Genomic DNA, 15747 nt, shown 5'->3' with positions numbered 1-15747 from the left:
GGCCGGCGGTTCCCACGGCCGGGACGCGCCGGGACGCCCTCGCCCGCGGCCCTTTGCGCAACGCCGAGCGCGGGAGCCGGCACCGCGACGCCGGGGGGGGGTCCGTCCCCCAGCACCCCCCTCGCGAGGGTCCCGCTCCCGGCTCGCGCCCGGCCCAGTGCTCGCGGGTTCCTCCCCCCGCCAGGGACACGGCCGCCGCGGGGGCTCCGGAAGCTTTTATTAAAAAGGGGGCGAGGAGGGAGGCAGGGGGGGTGTTCCCGGGGGGGGTTCGGGGCTGCCGAGCCCTGGTGGTGCCGCCGCGCTGGAGCTGTTTGGTGTTGCAATAAAATATTAGCAAATAAATACCGGGGAGGGGGCGCGTGAGCGGGAAGTGCGGAGCGGGGGGGCTCCTTCCATGGGGCCTGGCAAAACGTGGTGTAAAATCGAACGGGAGGGGGGCCGGGGGCGAGCGCTCGCAGGGCCGGCGGCACCCTCCGCCTCGCCGGGGGGGTGGGGGGGGGGGCGGGGTGAAGGGGGGGGTCTCGCCGGGGGTCGGCGCCGTCACTCCCGGACGTACACCCTCGTGCAGACGACGTCGTCGGCAGTCATGGTCTGCAGGGAGGAAGGGAGCGGGGGGTCACGGCGTGGCCCCAAGCGATGCCGGCCCGGAGTTTCCCACAATGCACCAGGCCGGGATGCTCCAGGCCTCCAGCATCCCCGGAGCGGGGGGGTCGCTCCTTGCCCCGACCCCCCAGTTCCACCGCCCGCACGGCGAGCGGCGCAGACCCCGGCTCACCAGGATGAGCTCCCCGTCGTTGGTCATCTCCCGCGACCAGCCCGTCCTGGGCCCGTCGCCCTTCAGCAGCCGCTGCTCGCAGACCATCTTGTTCTCGCTCTCCCACCGGGCCAGGCTCTGTGGGGGGGGGGGGGGGAGGGCGGTGCTGGGGTGGGGGGGGGCAGCAGCCCCACGTCCCCGCCAGCCAGGGCCATCCATCACCGCCCCGCGCCCCCGCCACCAGATGCACGGGGCCATTTGTCAGCCGCCGTCGCGGCCCTGACAGTTGCCCGGGCTCATCTGTCACCTGGGGGGGGTGTGACAGGGCCGGGGGGGCCGGGAAGGCGCCCGGGAGGCGCAGGACGGAAGGGACCCTCTTGCAAAGGGGCAAAGGAAGGGGTCTTCCTGCAAGGCAGAGTGCGTTGGGGGGGTTGCATGCACCGTGCACGTGTGCAGGCACACGCTTGTATGCGGGCACGCGTGTGCAAGCGTGTGCGTGTCTGCGTGCACGCGTGTGCAGCACCTGCCCTTTGCACGGCGCCCTGCACCGGGTCAGGATCGGCCCCGCGGGAAGGCAGCGCCGGCAGCGGCCCCCCCCCCACCTTGCAGGGCCTCCCGTCCACCGTCTGCTCCTCGAACTCCTCGCCGATCCTGAAGCTGATCTCGGTGGTGCGCACCGTGGTCGAGGTCTTGATGTAGAAGCTCTCCCCGTCCTGCTTGATCTCCACGGCCGGCTTGGAGGCCGCCGCCACCGCGATCTTCCGCAGCATCATGTTGACGCCTGCGGGGGGGGGGGACGGCGGTGTGACGGCCCCGGGCCACCCCCGGCGCGAGGCCACGTGCGGCCGCCGGTCTGCAGCTGCGGAGGGGCCTGGCCTGCCCCCCCCTCCCGTGACCCGGAGCCGGGGAGGTTAAGTGACTCTCCGGGCGGCGGGAGGGGGGGAGTAACCCCCTCTCCCCCGGGACCGCGGCAGCGTTTCTTTGCATTGCACAGCCTGCGGCTGCCTCCGCTCCAGATGCTGCTGCGCTTCTGGCCGCTGAGGCAGGACACGGCCACATCTGGGCCACATCTGGCCCTCGTTGCGCCGTGGTGGGGGCACGTGGCTGCCGGGGGGAGGGACGGGGGGTGACGGGGCGGTGGCGAGGTGCGAGGCCCTGCTGCCCCCCCCCCCCCCGGCGGGGTTGGCCCCAGCATTGGGGGCAGCCGGTGGCTTTGTCCCCGGGGCAGCGCATCCGTCACGGCCCCGAGCCCCGGCGCGCTGCTCTTTGGGAACATTGTTCCCGCGGCCCCGGCGCAGCGCGACCCCCCCGGGCAGCCCCCGGCCAGGACCCCGCTGCTCCTCCCCGCCCGGGCTGGTGCCTCCCCGCCCCCGGGGTGCCGGGGGCACCGTCTGGCCCCGGGGCGGTGAAACGGGGGCCGGCCCGGGCGGGAGCCCCCCCGGCTCCGTGGGAAAGGCCGAGCTCTGCGCTGCCGGGTGGCAGATTTATTTTCCTGCCGAGGTTTCTCCGAGCCGGTTTCGCCGCCGGTGATTCGAGGTGGGGGAGAGGGAGGGGAGAGGGGGCGCGGGGGGGCCGGGGGGGAGGCAGTGAAACCCAAGAAAGCGATAATTACGCGGAGGTTTTCGTCACGCAGCCCCTAACCTGGAAAATATTCTGCTCCACCGGCTCGGCGGCTCGCGGGGGGGGGGGGGGGGGGGGTCGGGCGGGGGGGGCGAGCGCGGTCCCGCCAGGACGGGGGGGACCCCGGCGCCGCCGCCGCCCCCGGGGCGATGCTCCGGCCACGCTCTCGGGGCTCACCCGGCCCGAGCATCCCGCCGCGGCCGGGGCGGCGTTTTGGGGGCGCCCGGGGCCCCCCCGCAGCGGGTCTCAGCGCCGCTCGGTGCATTTGGGGGCGACGTCTGCACAGGGGCGCCCAGCCCCCCCAGCCCCCCCCGCCGTGCCTCAGTTTCCCCAGCGGGGATGCGACACCCGCCGGCTCGGCAGCGTGCGGGGGGGGGGGGGGCGCACACGGGGGCGCATCCGGACCCCCCAAACCCCCCCGGGGGTGCCGGCGCAGGGCCGGGGGGGGGAGCCCCGGGGGGTCCCACTCACCCAGGGCTTTCAGCAGCTCCTCGAAGTTTTCCGAGCTGCGCATTTTCCAGTTGCCGGAGAAGTTGGGCATCGCGGCGGCTGCGGGCCCCGACGGCGCGGGGGGGGGGGGGGGGCGCGGGGGGGGAAGGGGGCGCGGGGGGGCCCCGCTGCGGCTCCCGCTCGCCTCCGCCTCGCCGCGGTCGCGGTGGCTCCCCGCTCGCTCGCCCGCGGCCGCGCTGCTCCCGGCCCCGGCCCTGGATGCGGCATTTTATGGCCGGGCTGGTCCCACCCCCTCCGGCCCCCCCGGCCGCGGCCCCGGCCCCGGCCCCGCGCTGGCGGCGGCAGCCCGGGGTGTCGCTCGCTCACCTGGGGGTTTTGCAAGAGCAGCGGCGGCGGCGGCGGCTGCCTGGCCGCCTTCCCGCGACCCCGCCCGGCCCGCGGCTCCCCGCACCCCCGGCGCCCGCTCCGGCTCCCCGGAGCCCCGCGCGGGGCGGCCCGGCCGGGGGGACCCCCCCGGGATGCCGCAGGGCAGGAGACCCCCGGCACCGGTGCACCGCGTCCGGGCGCGTCTAGGGATGCCACGTGCACACGCGTGGAAGTGCGTGTATTCGGGCACACGTGTGCATTCAGGCACGTGCGCCTATGTGCACACATGCACACACGCGGTATATGCACTTTTATGCAGGAGTCGGTGCGTGCATGTGCGTGCACACGCGTGTGCGGCCGTGCCTTAACGTGCACACCTGCAATTTTCGTGCGTGTGCGTGCACCCGTGGGCGCCTCCGGGGAGCCGGGGGACCAGAGCCGGGGGCCCCTGCGCGAGCCAGGACGCCGTCCGGGGGGCTGCGGCCACGGCCCGACCGAAGCGGCGAAGCCCCGGAGACCTGGAGACCGGGGCTGCACAGGCTCCCACGCCGGCAGCCCACGAGAAGGGGCGGATAAACCGCGACGGAGGCTCCCCGCAGCCCGTTAGCCCCGACATCGTCCCTCTAAAATAGCCCCAAGCCCTCGCCGCGCTGCGCGGAGTTTGCTTTGGCTCCGGGCCTGGGGAAAGCAAGAAGATTAACCACTAACGCTAGATTAAACCCCTGATAAATTGGGCCTGGTTAAAGTGTGATGAATTATTTTCTGGGGTTTTCTCTCTCCAGCAAAACACGGCGTGCGGGATGGGCTGTGCCGCGGGACAGCGCGAGGGGCTCGTGCAAGACCGGCCGGGCTGCGCTTCGCTGCCTTCGTGTTACGGAGAGGGGAAACTGAGGCACGGGCACGGCCGCAGCTCTGGAGCAGGCTCTGCTCGCTGCTCTCCTGCCCAGCCGCGCTGGGGACCACCAAATTCCCGTGGGGCTGTCCGGATCCGGGGTCCTCCCTGCCCTGGTCCGGGCCGCTCCACGCCCTGCAAGGGGGAACAGGGCCTTTCCTGCTGCAAAAAGCAACGGGAATAAACCATGCAATTCCTCGGCGCTGGAGACCTCCCGCCTGCACAACTCATGTCTTAAAAATAACAATAATATTGAGGAGCGTGTTGTTTGCAGCTTGAAAAGCATCTTCCGAGCGCCCGGGGACGCTGCCCTCCTGCCCCCTCCCCGCGCTGGCTCCGCGGAAATCCCTCTGCCGGGGGGAGCGCCGGCTCCCCCCGCCTCCCGCCTCCCGGCCACATCCCCCCATCCCCAAATCTCAGCACTGCGCTTTTCGTGAGCCAAGTCCTGGCTTGCAGCGAGTTCCTAATCCCCGGACGAACAGGACTGATGAGGAGGAGGGCGGACGTGGCCTTTCCTCCAGCGCCGGGGAGGGAGCGCGCCGGGGTAGGGGGGAAAGTGCACGGAAAGGTGCTGCAGAGCCAGCGGGTTTGGGAAGGGGGGGAAAGCAGCAGCCCTGGTGCAAGGAGGAGATAAAAAGCCAGGGAAAGGGGCAAAACGGTGGCTTGCTGCGGCGTCCAGGCTGGCCGCAGCTGACGGCCCCCAGCCCAGCGCCGTTCGCCCCCATTTTGGGGGAAACGCCACGTTTCCAGTGGGTTACATCCAAAGCGAGCGCCAGGGCCGGCCGGAGCAGAGCCCCTCTGGGGCTGCTGGTGGGGGCAGAGCCCAGGGACCTGCCCCACATCGCCCCAGCTCGGCCCCACGGCCACCGAGCCCGGACCCCGCGGCCCGGCCGGGTCAGGACAGAGCGACCTGGCGCCGGGCGGAAATCCAGTGGGGTTATTAATAACAGCTTTCGAGGGAGAGAGAAAGAGCCCCCGGCAGCCCCACATCTGGAAGGAATTCTGCTGGGAAGGGCGGATAAATCCTTTTTTTCATTCTTCTCAGCCCTCCCCTGCTCTCCCTCCTTCCCGTCCCTGGAAAGCCCTGGGGCGGGCAGCTCTTTCCGAGACAAACATTCCAGCTCCCGGCTTCAAACAAACCCAAAGAGCCCGCCGACACCGGCAAGGCCGCAGCGCTTAGGCACGGATTAATCTGGAGACGAGGAGGCAATCGGCAAGGAGCAGCATCTCCCGGCCACGGCCCCGCGCGGAACAGCTGGATTGGCCTCGGGAAACAGCTGGCGGCGGCCCGGGCCGGCTCGCCATGCCGCTCCGCTCCCCTCCTGCCCCAGCATTCCCGCGCCAGGGGGAATCCTCGCAAGCCACAGAAACATGGAGCGGGTGTCCCGGTCCACAGGAACATCCCGGTCCGCGTGGACATCCCGGTCCACATGAACATCCCGTCCGCATGGACATCCCAGTCCGCATGGACATCCCAGTCCACATGGACATCCCGGTCCGCGTGGACATCCCGGCCCGCATGGACATCCCGGTCCGCATGGACATCCCGGTCTGCATGGACATCCCGGTCCGCGTGGACATCCCGGCCCGCATGGACATCCCGGTCCGCATGGACATCCCAGTCCACATGGACATCCCGGTCCACATGGACATCCCGGTCTGCATGGACATCCCAGTCCACGTGGACATCCCGGTCTGCATGGCCATCCCGGCCCTCGGCAGGCAGCGGGGATGGGAGCAACCGGCCAGGCGGCCTCATGAGGGGCTTGTCCAGCATCTGCCGACAAGATGGGGCCGGGACGCCTGGTTCTCATTTCCATAGACGTAAAAATTTTAACGACTGGCCATTTATAACCCCGATCGTAAACTCCCTGCTTTAATTGCTTCCAAACCCGGCGCAGACACAAAGGCTCCCAGCTTCTCCTCTTCGCGTTCTCACCTTCCTTTGTACTCTGGGCTGTAACCGCGCTCCCATCCCCTCCCGGGACACGAATAACCTCGGCGCGGGGCAGGCGCGGGCATGCACACGCGGGCGCACACGCACGCGGGCCCCCGGCACGCAGGGCACACGCGGGCTCGCGAACGTGCCCATCGGCGGTGAGCGCATGCACACCCTGCCCTGCGTGCCGGGATTCCTGGCCCCCCGCGCCGGCAGCTCCCGACGGTGCCCGGAGTCGCGGGGACACCGAACGTGGAGAGGGTCACAGCCCGGGGTGTTGCCCCCAGGATAGTGAAAGTCTCTCCAAAAGCAGCCCGGGAGCTGGCGGCCTCGGAGCTCCCCGGAACCGGCAGCCGGAGCACGAGGAGGGTGCAGGCAGATTCGGAGGGGCGGGGAGACCTGCAAAACTGCCCCACAAACCTGCCCCACGAGCCCCTCTCTGCAAAACCGCCCCGCAAAACCGCCCTGTAAAACCACCCCACGAGTCCCTCTCTGCAAAACCACCCCATGAAACTGCCCCATGAATCTCCCTCTGCAAAACCACCCTGCAAACTGCCCCACAACCCCCCCCCCCCGAGAGGTTTTGGGCTGGAGGTGGCTGAAGCCCCCCCGAAGGGAGACCCCAAACCCGATGCAGGAGCTGGCAGCAGCCCATCTCACTCTGCTCTCCTCTTCCCCCCCCCCAAACGGTACGGGAAAGGCCCCGAAACATCAGCCACGGCTGCTCCCAGGATTTGGTGCTGGGGGGGGGGTTGCACGCCCTAAAGCTCTCCCTCGGTCTCCGCTTCCCCCGTCCCTCCCTTCACATCTGGCCCCTCGGCCCCTCGCACTGAGCTATCCCAGCTACGCCGCGGCCGCCGGCTCCTTCCACCAGCTCAGATATTCCCCGGCACCGGCGATTTTGTTTTAATGGATGTTTCTCCGCTCGGCCGCGCTCGTAGCGAGGCCGAACATCTGGCGGCTCGGCCGCCCCGCGGGTTGACGGCCCCGCCATGGCAACGCGGCCGGCTGCAAACCTCCCCGCGGCGCAGGGCGGCTGCCGCCGGCGAGGGGATTTGCATCCGAAAGGGGGGAAAAAATAAAATATCTGGAGTTATGCACGGGGCGAGGAGGCTCCGGCTCCGTGGCTGCTCCCGGCCGGCTGCAAGGAGCATCCCGGCGGACAGGGCCGTGCCGTGCCGGCGGCCTGGGCAGGGCGTGTTGGTTTTGGCCGCGCCGTGCGGGCTTGGGGAGGGAGGTGCTCGCTGGCGGCTCCCTCCCGCGCTCGCTCCAGCGGGATACGGGCCGAGGAGGAACCACCCGGCAGGGCACCGGGAGGCTGCTGCTCGGGGCCGGAGGCTGGGGAGCCTCCCGTGCATGGAGGAGCGATGCCGGGGCGGCATTTCCAGGGCGACAGAGCTACGGTCCGGTCCGGTGCTCTCCTTCTGGACCCCCCCTTTCTCCCCAAATCTCCCGCTGGCGCAGGAGGCGAGGGAAAGGGGCACCTTCCCTCCACCGTCCAGCTGGGGATGGCTCCAGCTCCGGCTCCGGGACGCAGCTGAGGTCCCCTCCTTCCCGCGGAGGCCCTGGGGCAGACCGGCGGCTCCTTTGGACCCTCCTGGAGACGTTCGCCTCCTTCCCGCCTCTGGTTTGGGATAAGAAAAAGGGGCCGAGGCCGGGGGGGGCCCCGGGGGGCTCCCCACACCGGGGGCCGGAGCAGGGGCTGGCTCCTACCTGGCGTGGAGGGGAGGCGACGGCGGGGCCCGCCGGGAAGCAGATGCCGGCAGGTGATGGGTGACGGCTGACGACACCCATCCGAGGGGCGAGAGCCCGGGAACTGCGGCCGGGCCGAGCCGCGCCGCACACGGGGCCTCTCCGCTCCCCACCACACCGCTGCCCACGCTCGGCTGCTGTCCCCGGAGGGGTGGCAGGGTCGAGGGGGGCTCTGCTCCCCCAGCCCTGCCCGTGAACGCACTCAGCCTCCCCGCGTGCTGCGGGAAGGCGGCGCGGACCTGGTGGCTCCGAGAAGCGCACTGCCGCGTCCCCCAAACCCCACGACATCCCCCCATCCCCTCCCCTCCCCTCCACGCCCCGGGGAGCCAGGGCCGGGCCGGGGGCCCCTCGTCCGGTTGTTTCGCCCCGGCTCCACGGCGCACGGGCTGCGAGGCTGGAGCGCGTCCAGCGTCTGGAATTGCCATCAGCCGCAGGCGAGGAGGCCCGGCCTGCGCCTCACCACCCCCCCGGCCCCGGGGCTGGGGGCTGCTCACCCGCGCCGAGGGGCTCTGCTCTCCCCGGGGCCAGGAGAAAGGGGAGAGGGGTCAGCCCGCTGCTGCCCTGCTCTGAGCCCCCCGCCCGGCCTGGTTTGGACGGGACCTGGAAGAAGCTGAACGCGGGGACGCGGCTTGGTGCCCGCCCCGCCGCGCGCCTTCCCCGGCCCCCTGCCAGGGCCCCCTCCCCAACGGCTTCGGTTTCAAACAGCAGCAGCAGGAGCTCTCGGCAGAGCCCGAAACGCGAGAAAGGGCTGGGAACGGCCTCCGGGCAGCGAGCGAAGGGGCAGTGACCCCCACACCCTGTGGGGACAGATCACCCCGCTCCCCGTGCACCCTGGGCTCCCGAACGCCACCCCCAGGCTCTCCCACCCCTGCGCCATCGCAGAAAGGGAGGGCTCGTTAATTGTTGCTTTTAACAGGGATTTTGAACATAAACATTTTACTTGAAAGCAGCTCTGCAGTGGGCTGAGACGGATGAAAACTTGGGGAATGTTCAAGAGTTCAGAAAACAAAGTGCACGTCGGTGTTTGGAGGCATCTGTGAAGGACGCGGCGTCCCTGGGCCCCGCGCGGGGCACCACGGCACGAGTGGCCGAGGAAGCCGCCCTCGCCGCCACGCCCGAGCCGCTCCCCACGCCCGGGCTCGTCCCAGCGCTCCGAGGTTGCAGCAGCACTTGCGCAAAGCAGAATCCAAATCCCGCCAGGCAGCAGCCACCCTGCTCCGAAACCAGAGCGGGGACTTTCCGATGCCACGGCAGGATCTGCTTCACGCCCGCTGGGCGCTGCCCACTCCCACGCCAGCTTCCGCGTCCCCGCCGCAGCCACAGCTCAGAGCTGTCTGGCGGTTACTGTCCTTGTCAGAGGTAGTTTTGCAACATCCCCGCTCACAAACGGGGAGAAACAGGCACTGGAGGAGAAGTGAGGTTTGCCCTGGACCGCACGCGAGCACCAAATCCCCCGGTAACTGCACCGCAGTCGACAGGATCCGTGCCCAGAGCGAGCACGGCTGGCGCAGCCCCGACGTCGCGCCCAGGCCGACGGCCCCTCTGTGCCACTCATCGCAGCACAGAGCTCCCGTCCGTCGAGGATCCCCGGTGCGGGGAAGAGGGCAGGGGGCCACCTCCCTGCAGGGATCCACACCATGCCCTGGCCCCCCTCCTGCCTGCCCCACGCTGCCCCCACGGCACTGGCAGCGGGGCGGCCCTGCTCAGGAAAGCCCTTCCCCGGCAGCAGCCACACGGCTGGTTTGGGAGCCCCAATGCTATCAGCACCCTCCGGCAGCACTGAGCTGTCCTGGGGATGCGCAAGGCCCTAGACCCCCTCCCAGGGGGGCACAGAGGGGCCCCAGCCTAGAGGTAGCAGCTCTCCCCACATCTTGGGTGGGGACAGAGCAAGCGGCACAGCGCAGCCGGGGCACGGGGTGCTGGCGGGGACAGGGGACGGTCCTGCTGCCTCCCAGCCACACTCCGGCCCCGGCACCGCCTCTCCGGCCGCACTACCTCGCCCAGACGGCCGAGCTGCCGCCTCCGAGCTCGCGTTGCTCCATCCCGCTCTTCCCGCGAGCTCCGGGCTCTCGGACACCAGCACTTTGGGGCCCCGGGACCGGGCAGTCACTCCTGCTCGGGGTTCAGCATCAGGTGTTGCTCCCACTCCGCCTCCACCACCTTGTAGAGCTCCATGGTGGCCCTGGCGTCCTCCACCGAGGAGTGGCCGCTCTTGCCGACCTGTCGGGACAGAGACGACGGGTGGGCACAGCCCAAGGCTCTGCTCGGACGCAGACCGAGCAGGGCAAAGCCCCGGCACTCGACCTGCCTGACCGGGGGGTTGGCTGAGGGGCTCGGGATCACTGCACCTGCCCCTGCGGCTGGTTTTCAGGGAAGGGGAAACTGAGGCACAAGGCAGGGGCCTGGCTTGCTCCAGGACCATCAGGAGTGAGTGAACGTTAAGCCCCAAACCCTCCCTGGGAGGCAAAGCACCTCCAGGTACTCTGATGACAGCCCAGCCGGTGCAAACAAGGAGGGCTGCACCCCTCCCTGCTCCTGTCATGCCCCTGCCTGCTGTGACACCCCCAGGACTTGCTGTTCCCCGCGGCACAGGCTTGATCTTGTCCTCCCAGAACAGCATTGCTCCCCGGCTTTCCAGGGAGTTCAGGAATTTCTCGCTACAGCAGAAGCTTCGCAGCGGCCCCCTGTGGCGGCTACCGAGATCAGGGAGGAACCGTCGCAGCGCCGGGCAAGCGGGGACACCCCGGCATCAGGCTGGTACCTGAATGTCTTTGTGCAGCAGCTGCTTGGTGAGGCGCTTCAGGGAGATGGAGATGTTCTCGGGAAAGCCGCCCTTTCGGTTCAGCAAGGGGATTTTGGACGTGTCCCGGGTGAGCGAGCGGGGGTGGAAGTACTTGAGCGCCTTGAAGTCGTTGCAGATGGCGTGGCCAACCACGATCTTCCCCGAGAGGATCTTCAGGATCTGAGAAGGAAGGAGAGCGGGGGTCACGGCAGGCTCGGGCCCCCCTCTCACAGAACCGCCACGGCCCGGACCGCGCAGGCACGGACGCACCGCGGTCATCCAAGAGATCGTTACCCCCGACGCCCACTCCACGCTCTGCGGGCAGTTGCTGCCCCACAGCAGAGCACGACGCCGGCCCAGGCAACGGGCCCCAGTGCCAAGTTTAAGCCGCAGAGAAAAGCAGGTCGGTGCCATGATGTGGGACCGAACGGGAGCAGCTGAGGCGTGAGGACGCCTGCTCTGCTGCAGCAGCAAGACCCGCAGCAGACGGGCGCACAGGCAGCGCTCGCCCAAATGGCCGAGTCCCCCGCAGCCCGCCAAACCTCCCGATGAGGAGCCCGCGAGGCAGGGAGGGCCCCTGCCCCCCGTCCCCCTCCCCGGGCTGCACCGCCCCGCGTCATGCAGCCCCGGAGCGCACCTCGCGCTGGGCCTTGCCGAAGGGGACGGCGTTCACCATGTGCTGCCGCCTGATGCCGCTCCAGCGGGTGCGGTAGTCCACGATGGGGTTGGCCGGGAGGACGTACTCGTCGTAGAGGACGTCGCCGTCGTAGCTGACGATGCTGCAGCGGGCCAGGTCGCTGACGCGCCCGCCGGGCCCCGTGCCCACCATCTCACAGTCGATGGCCACCAGTTTGCTGGGCACGGCAGGGAGGAGAGGGGCACTTTTCTTTCCCCTTCCTTTGGGAAAACACGTCCTTTTGGAGCTCGTAGAGTTGTTCTGTGTGGCTGGGCTGGACTGGGCATTATTCACCTTGGGGCACGTTTTGGCCTGGTCCCTCCTGGCCACATCTGCAGCCTGCTGCTTCTTGGCGTTCCTGCCCCAGGAGCCCGACTTCTTCTGAGAGCCTTTCCCTGCCTGCTGCTGGGCTGGTGGCAGCTGCTTTTGCTTCAGCACGCCCTTCCTCTCCAGGAACCGGCGCCGTCTCAGAAAGCTCTTGTGCTTTTGATTGCCAGCTGCCCTCTTCTTGGAGGGCTCCGAGAGGCCGAAGTTCACGTTGAGGATCAAATCCGACATGGTGGGCGCCAGCGGAAGGGCTCGCGCGTGGGCAACGTGGGACACGGCGGAGAGGGGATCCCCACGGCGGCTCCGGCCTCGCAGCCGGCCCTGCCTGCGGCACAGAGAGCGCGATCTCAGCACCCCCATCCCGCCACCAAGCTTGCCGCAGGCGCCTGGCCCCCTCCCCCAAAGGACTCACCCCAAAACCGGCCCCAAAATGAGCCCCCACACCAACAGCACCCACCCTGCCCCAAAATGGTTCCCCTCCCGCAAAGGGTCGACCCCCAAGCCAGCCCCAAAATGGGTCTCCATACCCACAGCGCCCATCCCGGCCTCCCCACCCCCAAAATGGCCCCCCTCCCCCAAGGACTCACCCCCAAACCGGCCCCAAAATGAGTCCCCACACCCACTGCGTCCACCCCATTCCAAAATGGCCCCCCTCCCCAAAGGACTCGCACCCTAACCGGCCTCAAAATTGGCCCCCAGCCCACAGCACCCACCCCGCCCCAAAATGGCCCCCCTCCCCAAAGGGACTCACCCCAAAACCGACCCCCACAGCGCCCACCCCAACGCGGGCCCCCTCCCCCGAAAGGCCCCCGCCCCCACCTCGGCGCCCGCGGGCCCACCCGGAAGCGGAAGCCCACGCGGCCTCTCCCGGCAGAGGCGAACACGCGCGAGCCGGCGCGGAGAGGGGCGCGCGCCGCCCCTGCGCACGCGCACGAGCCCCGCACCGGGCGGAAGTGACGCCCTGCGCCTGCGCCCGCGGCGGCGGGCCCCGGTTGGGTGCATGCTCAGAGCGCGCAGCGCCGCTCCGCGTGGAGGGGCTGCGCAGGCGCAGCGCCGAGGCGGGAACCATAGAGGGGCCAGGTGGTGAGTGGGAGCGGCGCGCGGCGGGGCGCTCTAGCCCTCCGGCGGGTGGAGGGGGGGAGCCTAGGTGACGAATTGGGTTCAATGCGCCGTGCTGACATCACAGGTGATGTCATGGCGGTGGCAGACCCCGGGGTGGTGTCACGGCTCATTGGTGAGCCAGGGAGGGAGGAGAGGCAGCTTGAGCTGCAGTGTGATGTCACTGTCCCTGTGATGTCACGGTGCTTGTGATGTCACAGTGCTTGTGATGTCACTGCACCTGTGATGCCATGGCCCCTGTGATGCCATGGTGCTTGTGATGTCACGGCCCCTGTGATGTCACGGTCCCTGTGATGCCATGGTGCTTGTGATGTCACGGCCCCTGTGATGTCATGGCACCTGTGATGTCATGGTCCCTGTGATGCTATGAACCCTGTGATGCCATGATGCTTGTGATGTCACAGTCCTGTGATGTCATGGTCTCTGTGATGCCATGGTGCTTGTTATGTCATGGTGCTTCTGATGTCACGGCCCCTGTGACATCACCCCCTTGCTGAGCGGCGCTCTCACGAGGTGACGTCATGGCCCCGTGAGGCCACGCCCCCCCATCACCTCACCAGGTGACATCGCAGCCCCGTGAGGCCGTAGCCGCGCTTCCGGGGCCACTGCCATGGCAGCCGCCCCCGCCGGGCCCCTGCGGTGGGAGCAGCAGCGGGCAGCGAGCATCGTCCGCGTCCTGGCGCTCTACCGGCCCCTGCTCGACGCCTACGTCATCGTGAGTGTCCCCCCCCCGCTGCTGTCCCCCCGCTGCCGCCGTGTCCCCGCCGCCGCCGCCTCACCCCCGCCGCCCACAGGAGTTCTTCGCCGAGGACCTGTGGGCCCGGCTGCCGCCCTCCTGGCAGGCCGCGCTGGGTGCCGTGCCGCCGCCGCGCCTGGCCGCCGCGCTGCTGGAGCCGCCCGGCCCCGCTGCCGCCGCCGGCGCCGTGTGGCCGCTCTCGCTGCTGGCCTTCAAGGCGACGGCGCAGGCGCTGGCCTTCCCCCGCGCCCCACCGCGCCGCCCCGGCCGCCCCCGCCGCCTCCCGCCGGAGTTTCGGCGCAACCCCTGCCAGAGCGCCGGGCTGCCGCCGCCGCTCCGCAAGCACGTCAAGCCCAAAAAGCAGCACGAGATCCGCCGCCTCGGCAAGGTGGGCACCCGCCCCCGCCCCCGTCCCCATCCCGTCCCCGTCCCCACGGCACCGGCCCCAGCCCTCCTCTCCCCGCAGGTGGTGAAGCGGCTGAGCGAGGCAACCGGCTGCGACTGCGTGGTGGACGTGGGCTCGGGGCAGGTAGGACGGGGCAGAGATGGTGGGGGGGGACACGCAGCCGTGCCTCCCCCCCGCCATTGCCGACCGCCCCCTCGCAGGGCCACCTCTCGCGCTTCCTGGCCTTCGGCCTCGGCTTGCCGGTCACCGCCGTGGAGGGCGACGGCCGCCTGGTCGAGGCGGCGCAGCGCTTCGATCGGGAGCTGCTGCAAGCGCTGGAGAAAGCCCAGGCGCGAGGCGTCGAGGTGAGGGGGCGATGGTGGGGGGTCACCTCGCCTCCCCAAAACGCCCCCCCGTAACCCGCCCAATCCCCCGCGCAGGTGCCGCTCTGCCCGCGGGGGCCGCGCCACGTGGCCGGCCGCCTGGACCCCCACGCGCCCTGGCGCCCGGAGCTGCTGCCCCCGGAGCCGGGGCCGCCCGGCAGCGCCCCGAACCCGCTGGGGCCACGGGGCCGCGAGCGGGTGCTGCTCACGGGGCTGCACGCCTGCGGGGACCTCAGCGTGGCCCTGCTGCGCCACTTTGCCCGCAGCCCGCGCGTGGCCGCCCTCACCTCGGTGGCCTGCTGCTACATGAAGCTCTCGGCCTGCCAGGCGCCCGCCGAGGGCCCCCCGGCTTTCGGCTACCCGCTGAGCGCCTGGGTGGCGGGGCTGCCGGGCCACGCGCTCTCCTACAAGGCGCGCGAGGTGGCCTGCCACGCACTGGAGGACTACGCGGGGCGGCTGCGGGCCGGCGACGGTGCCCTGCGGATGCACTGCTACCGGGCTGTGCTGGAGACCCTCATCCGGGCGGCCGACCCCGGCAAGAAGCGCCTGGGCGTGCAGACGGTGAACAGGGCGCACGCGCTGAGCTTCGCTGAGTGAGTGCGGGCGAGGGGGGGCCCGAAACAGCCTGAAACAGCCCGGCCTCACCACTTTGCCCCCGCAGGTACGCCCGGCTGGGGCTGCCCCGCGTGGGGCTGGACCCAGCCGCGCTCCCGCTGGACTCGGAGGCCGTGCGGAGCATGTTGCGGCAGCAGCAGAGGGTGGTGGCCTTCTTCAGCCTGGTGCTGCTGCTGGCGCCGCTGGTGGAGACCCTCATCCTGCTCGATCGCCTGCTCTACCTGCGGGAGCGAGGTGGGTGCCGGGGCCGCGGGGCGCGGGCGTGGGGTGCTGCCGGCGCCCACCCTGCCTCTCCCCGCAGGCTTCCAGTGCGCCCTGATCCCCCTCTTCGACCCCCTGCTCTCCCCACGCAACCTCGTGCTGGTGGCTGCCAAGTGTCCCCTGGGCCCGGTGCTGGCGGCCCTGGACGAGGACAGAAGCGAGGACGAGGACAGCGACGAGGACGAGGACGCGGCCCCACCGGGGGGATCGCCACCGGGCTGCCCCCAGGCAGCAACATCCACGGAGGGGCAAAGCCGGGGCTGAGCTGCGACGCTGCAGCCGGGAAAGGCCGAACACCCTCGTTTTGGGCCCCGACCCACTCCCCAGAGCCGGGGGGCAGGATGCTGGCGCGTCCCCCCTCAGCGCACCGCCGTCCCCAGCGTCGCGGCAGCGCTCGGGCCCTGCGCCAGCTCCCTCACGGCCCTGTGAGGTTATTTTGCTGTGCTCCAGCCCTCCCGGGCAGAAGGGGAGCACCATGCCCCAAAAGCCATCGCCAGGGACAGGGGGCAAAGGCTGGTGGGGGACAAGGGCCGCGAGATGCAGCTCGGGCCTCCTCTTTGTTACAATAAAGCTGATTTTCTACACTACAGAGCTCGGGCTGAGTGAACAGGGAGGGAGTATGGGGTGGGTGCTGCCTGCAGGAGACCCAAGCCCGGGACGCCCAGGACTCCTGCCCTCTCCTAGCTCCTC

General features: G+C 70.2%; 3 protein-coding genes across 5 annotated transcripts; 1 reads left to right on the top strand and 2 right to left on the bottom strand.

Annotated features, from left to right (window-relative positions):
• Nucleotides 1-200: 200 nt before the first annotated feature.
• CRABP2 (cellular retinoic acid binding protein 2) lies at nt 201-3021 on the bottom strand. Its single transcript, XM_064498916.1, has 4 exons — nt 2846-3021; nt 1357-1535; nt 776-892; nt 201-591 (listed from the first exon to the last, which is right to left on the bottom strand). The coding sequence occupies exons 1-4, from the start codon at nt 2913-2915 to the stop codon at nt 541-543; spliced, it is 417 nt and encodes a 138-aa protein (XP_064354986.1). The 5' UTR covers nt 2916-3021; the 3' UTR covers nt 201-540.
• A 5652-nt stretch (nt 3022-8673) lies between these two features.
• Nucleotides 8674-12636, bottom strand: ISG20L2 (interferon stimulated exonuclease gene 20 like 2). Of its 2 annotated transcripts, none has more exons than XM_064498827.1 (4): nt 12398-12636; nt 11193-11883; nt 10535-10735; nt 8674-9993 (listed from the first exon to the last, which is right to left on the bottom strand). In XM_064498827.1, exons 1-4 carry the CDS (start codon nt 12625-12627, stop codon nt 9880-9882), a joined length of 1236 nt encoding a protein of 411 aa, XP_064354897.1. In that variant the 5' UTR covers nt 12628-12636; the 3' UTR covers nt 8674-9879. The 2 variants fall into 2 exon arrangements, with proteins under 2 accessions (XP_064354897.1, XP_064354898.1); XM_064498828.1 differs by having other exon boundaries at nt 12378-12501.
• METTL25B (methyltransferase like 25B) lies at nt 12487-15641 on the top strand. Of its 2 annotated transcripts, XM_064498826.1 has the most exons (8): nt 12488-12641; nt 13238-13392; nt 13472-13801; nt 13880-13942; nt 14020-14163; nt 14239-14774; nt 14843-15030; nt 15098-15452. In XM_064498826.1, the coding sequence occupies exons 2-8, from the start codon at nt 13288-13290 to the stop codon at nt 15319-15321; spliced, it is 1590 nt and encodes a 529-aa protein (XP_064354896.1). In that variant the 5' UTR covers nt 12488-12641; nt 13238-13287; the 3' UTR covers nt 15322-15452. The 2 variants fall into 2 exon arrangements, with proteins under 2 accessions (XP_064354895.1, XP_064354896.1); XM_064498825.1 differs by having other exon boundaries at nt 12487-12641; nt 14843-15641.
• Nucleotides 15642-15747: the final 106 nt, after the last annotated feature.

The sequence above is a fragment of the Dromaius novaehollandiae genome, chromosome 29 (assembly GCF_036370855.1).
Source record: "Dromaius novaehollandiae isolate bDroNov1 chromosome 29, bDroNov1.hap1, whole genome shotgun sequence".
Lineage (NCBI taxonomy): Eukaryota > Metazoa > Chordata > Aves > Casuariiformes > Dromaiidae > Dromaius > Dromaius novaehollandiae.
The sequence above is the reverse complement of the archived record's forward strand: the minus strand, read 5'-3'. Positions and strand labels throughout refer to the sequence as shown.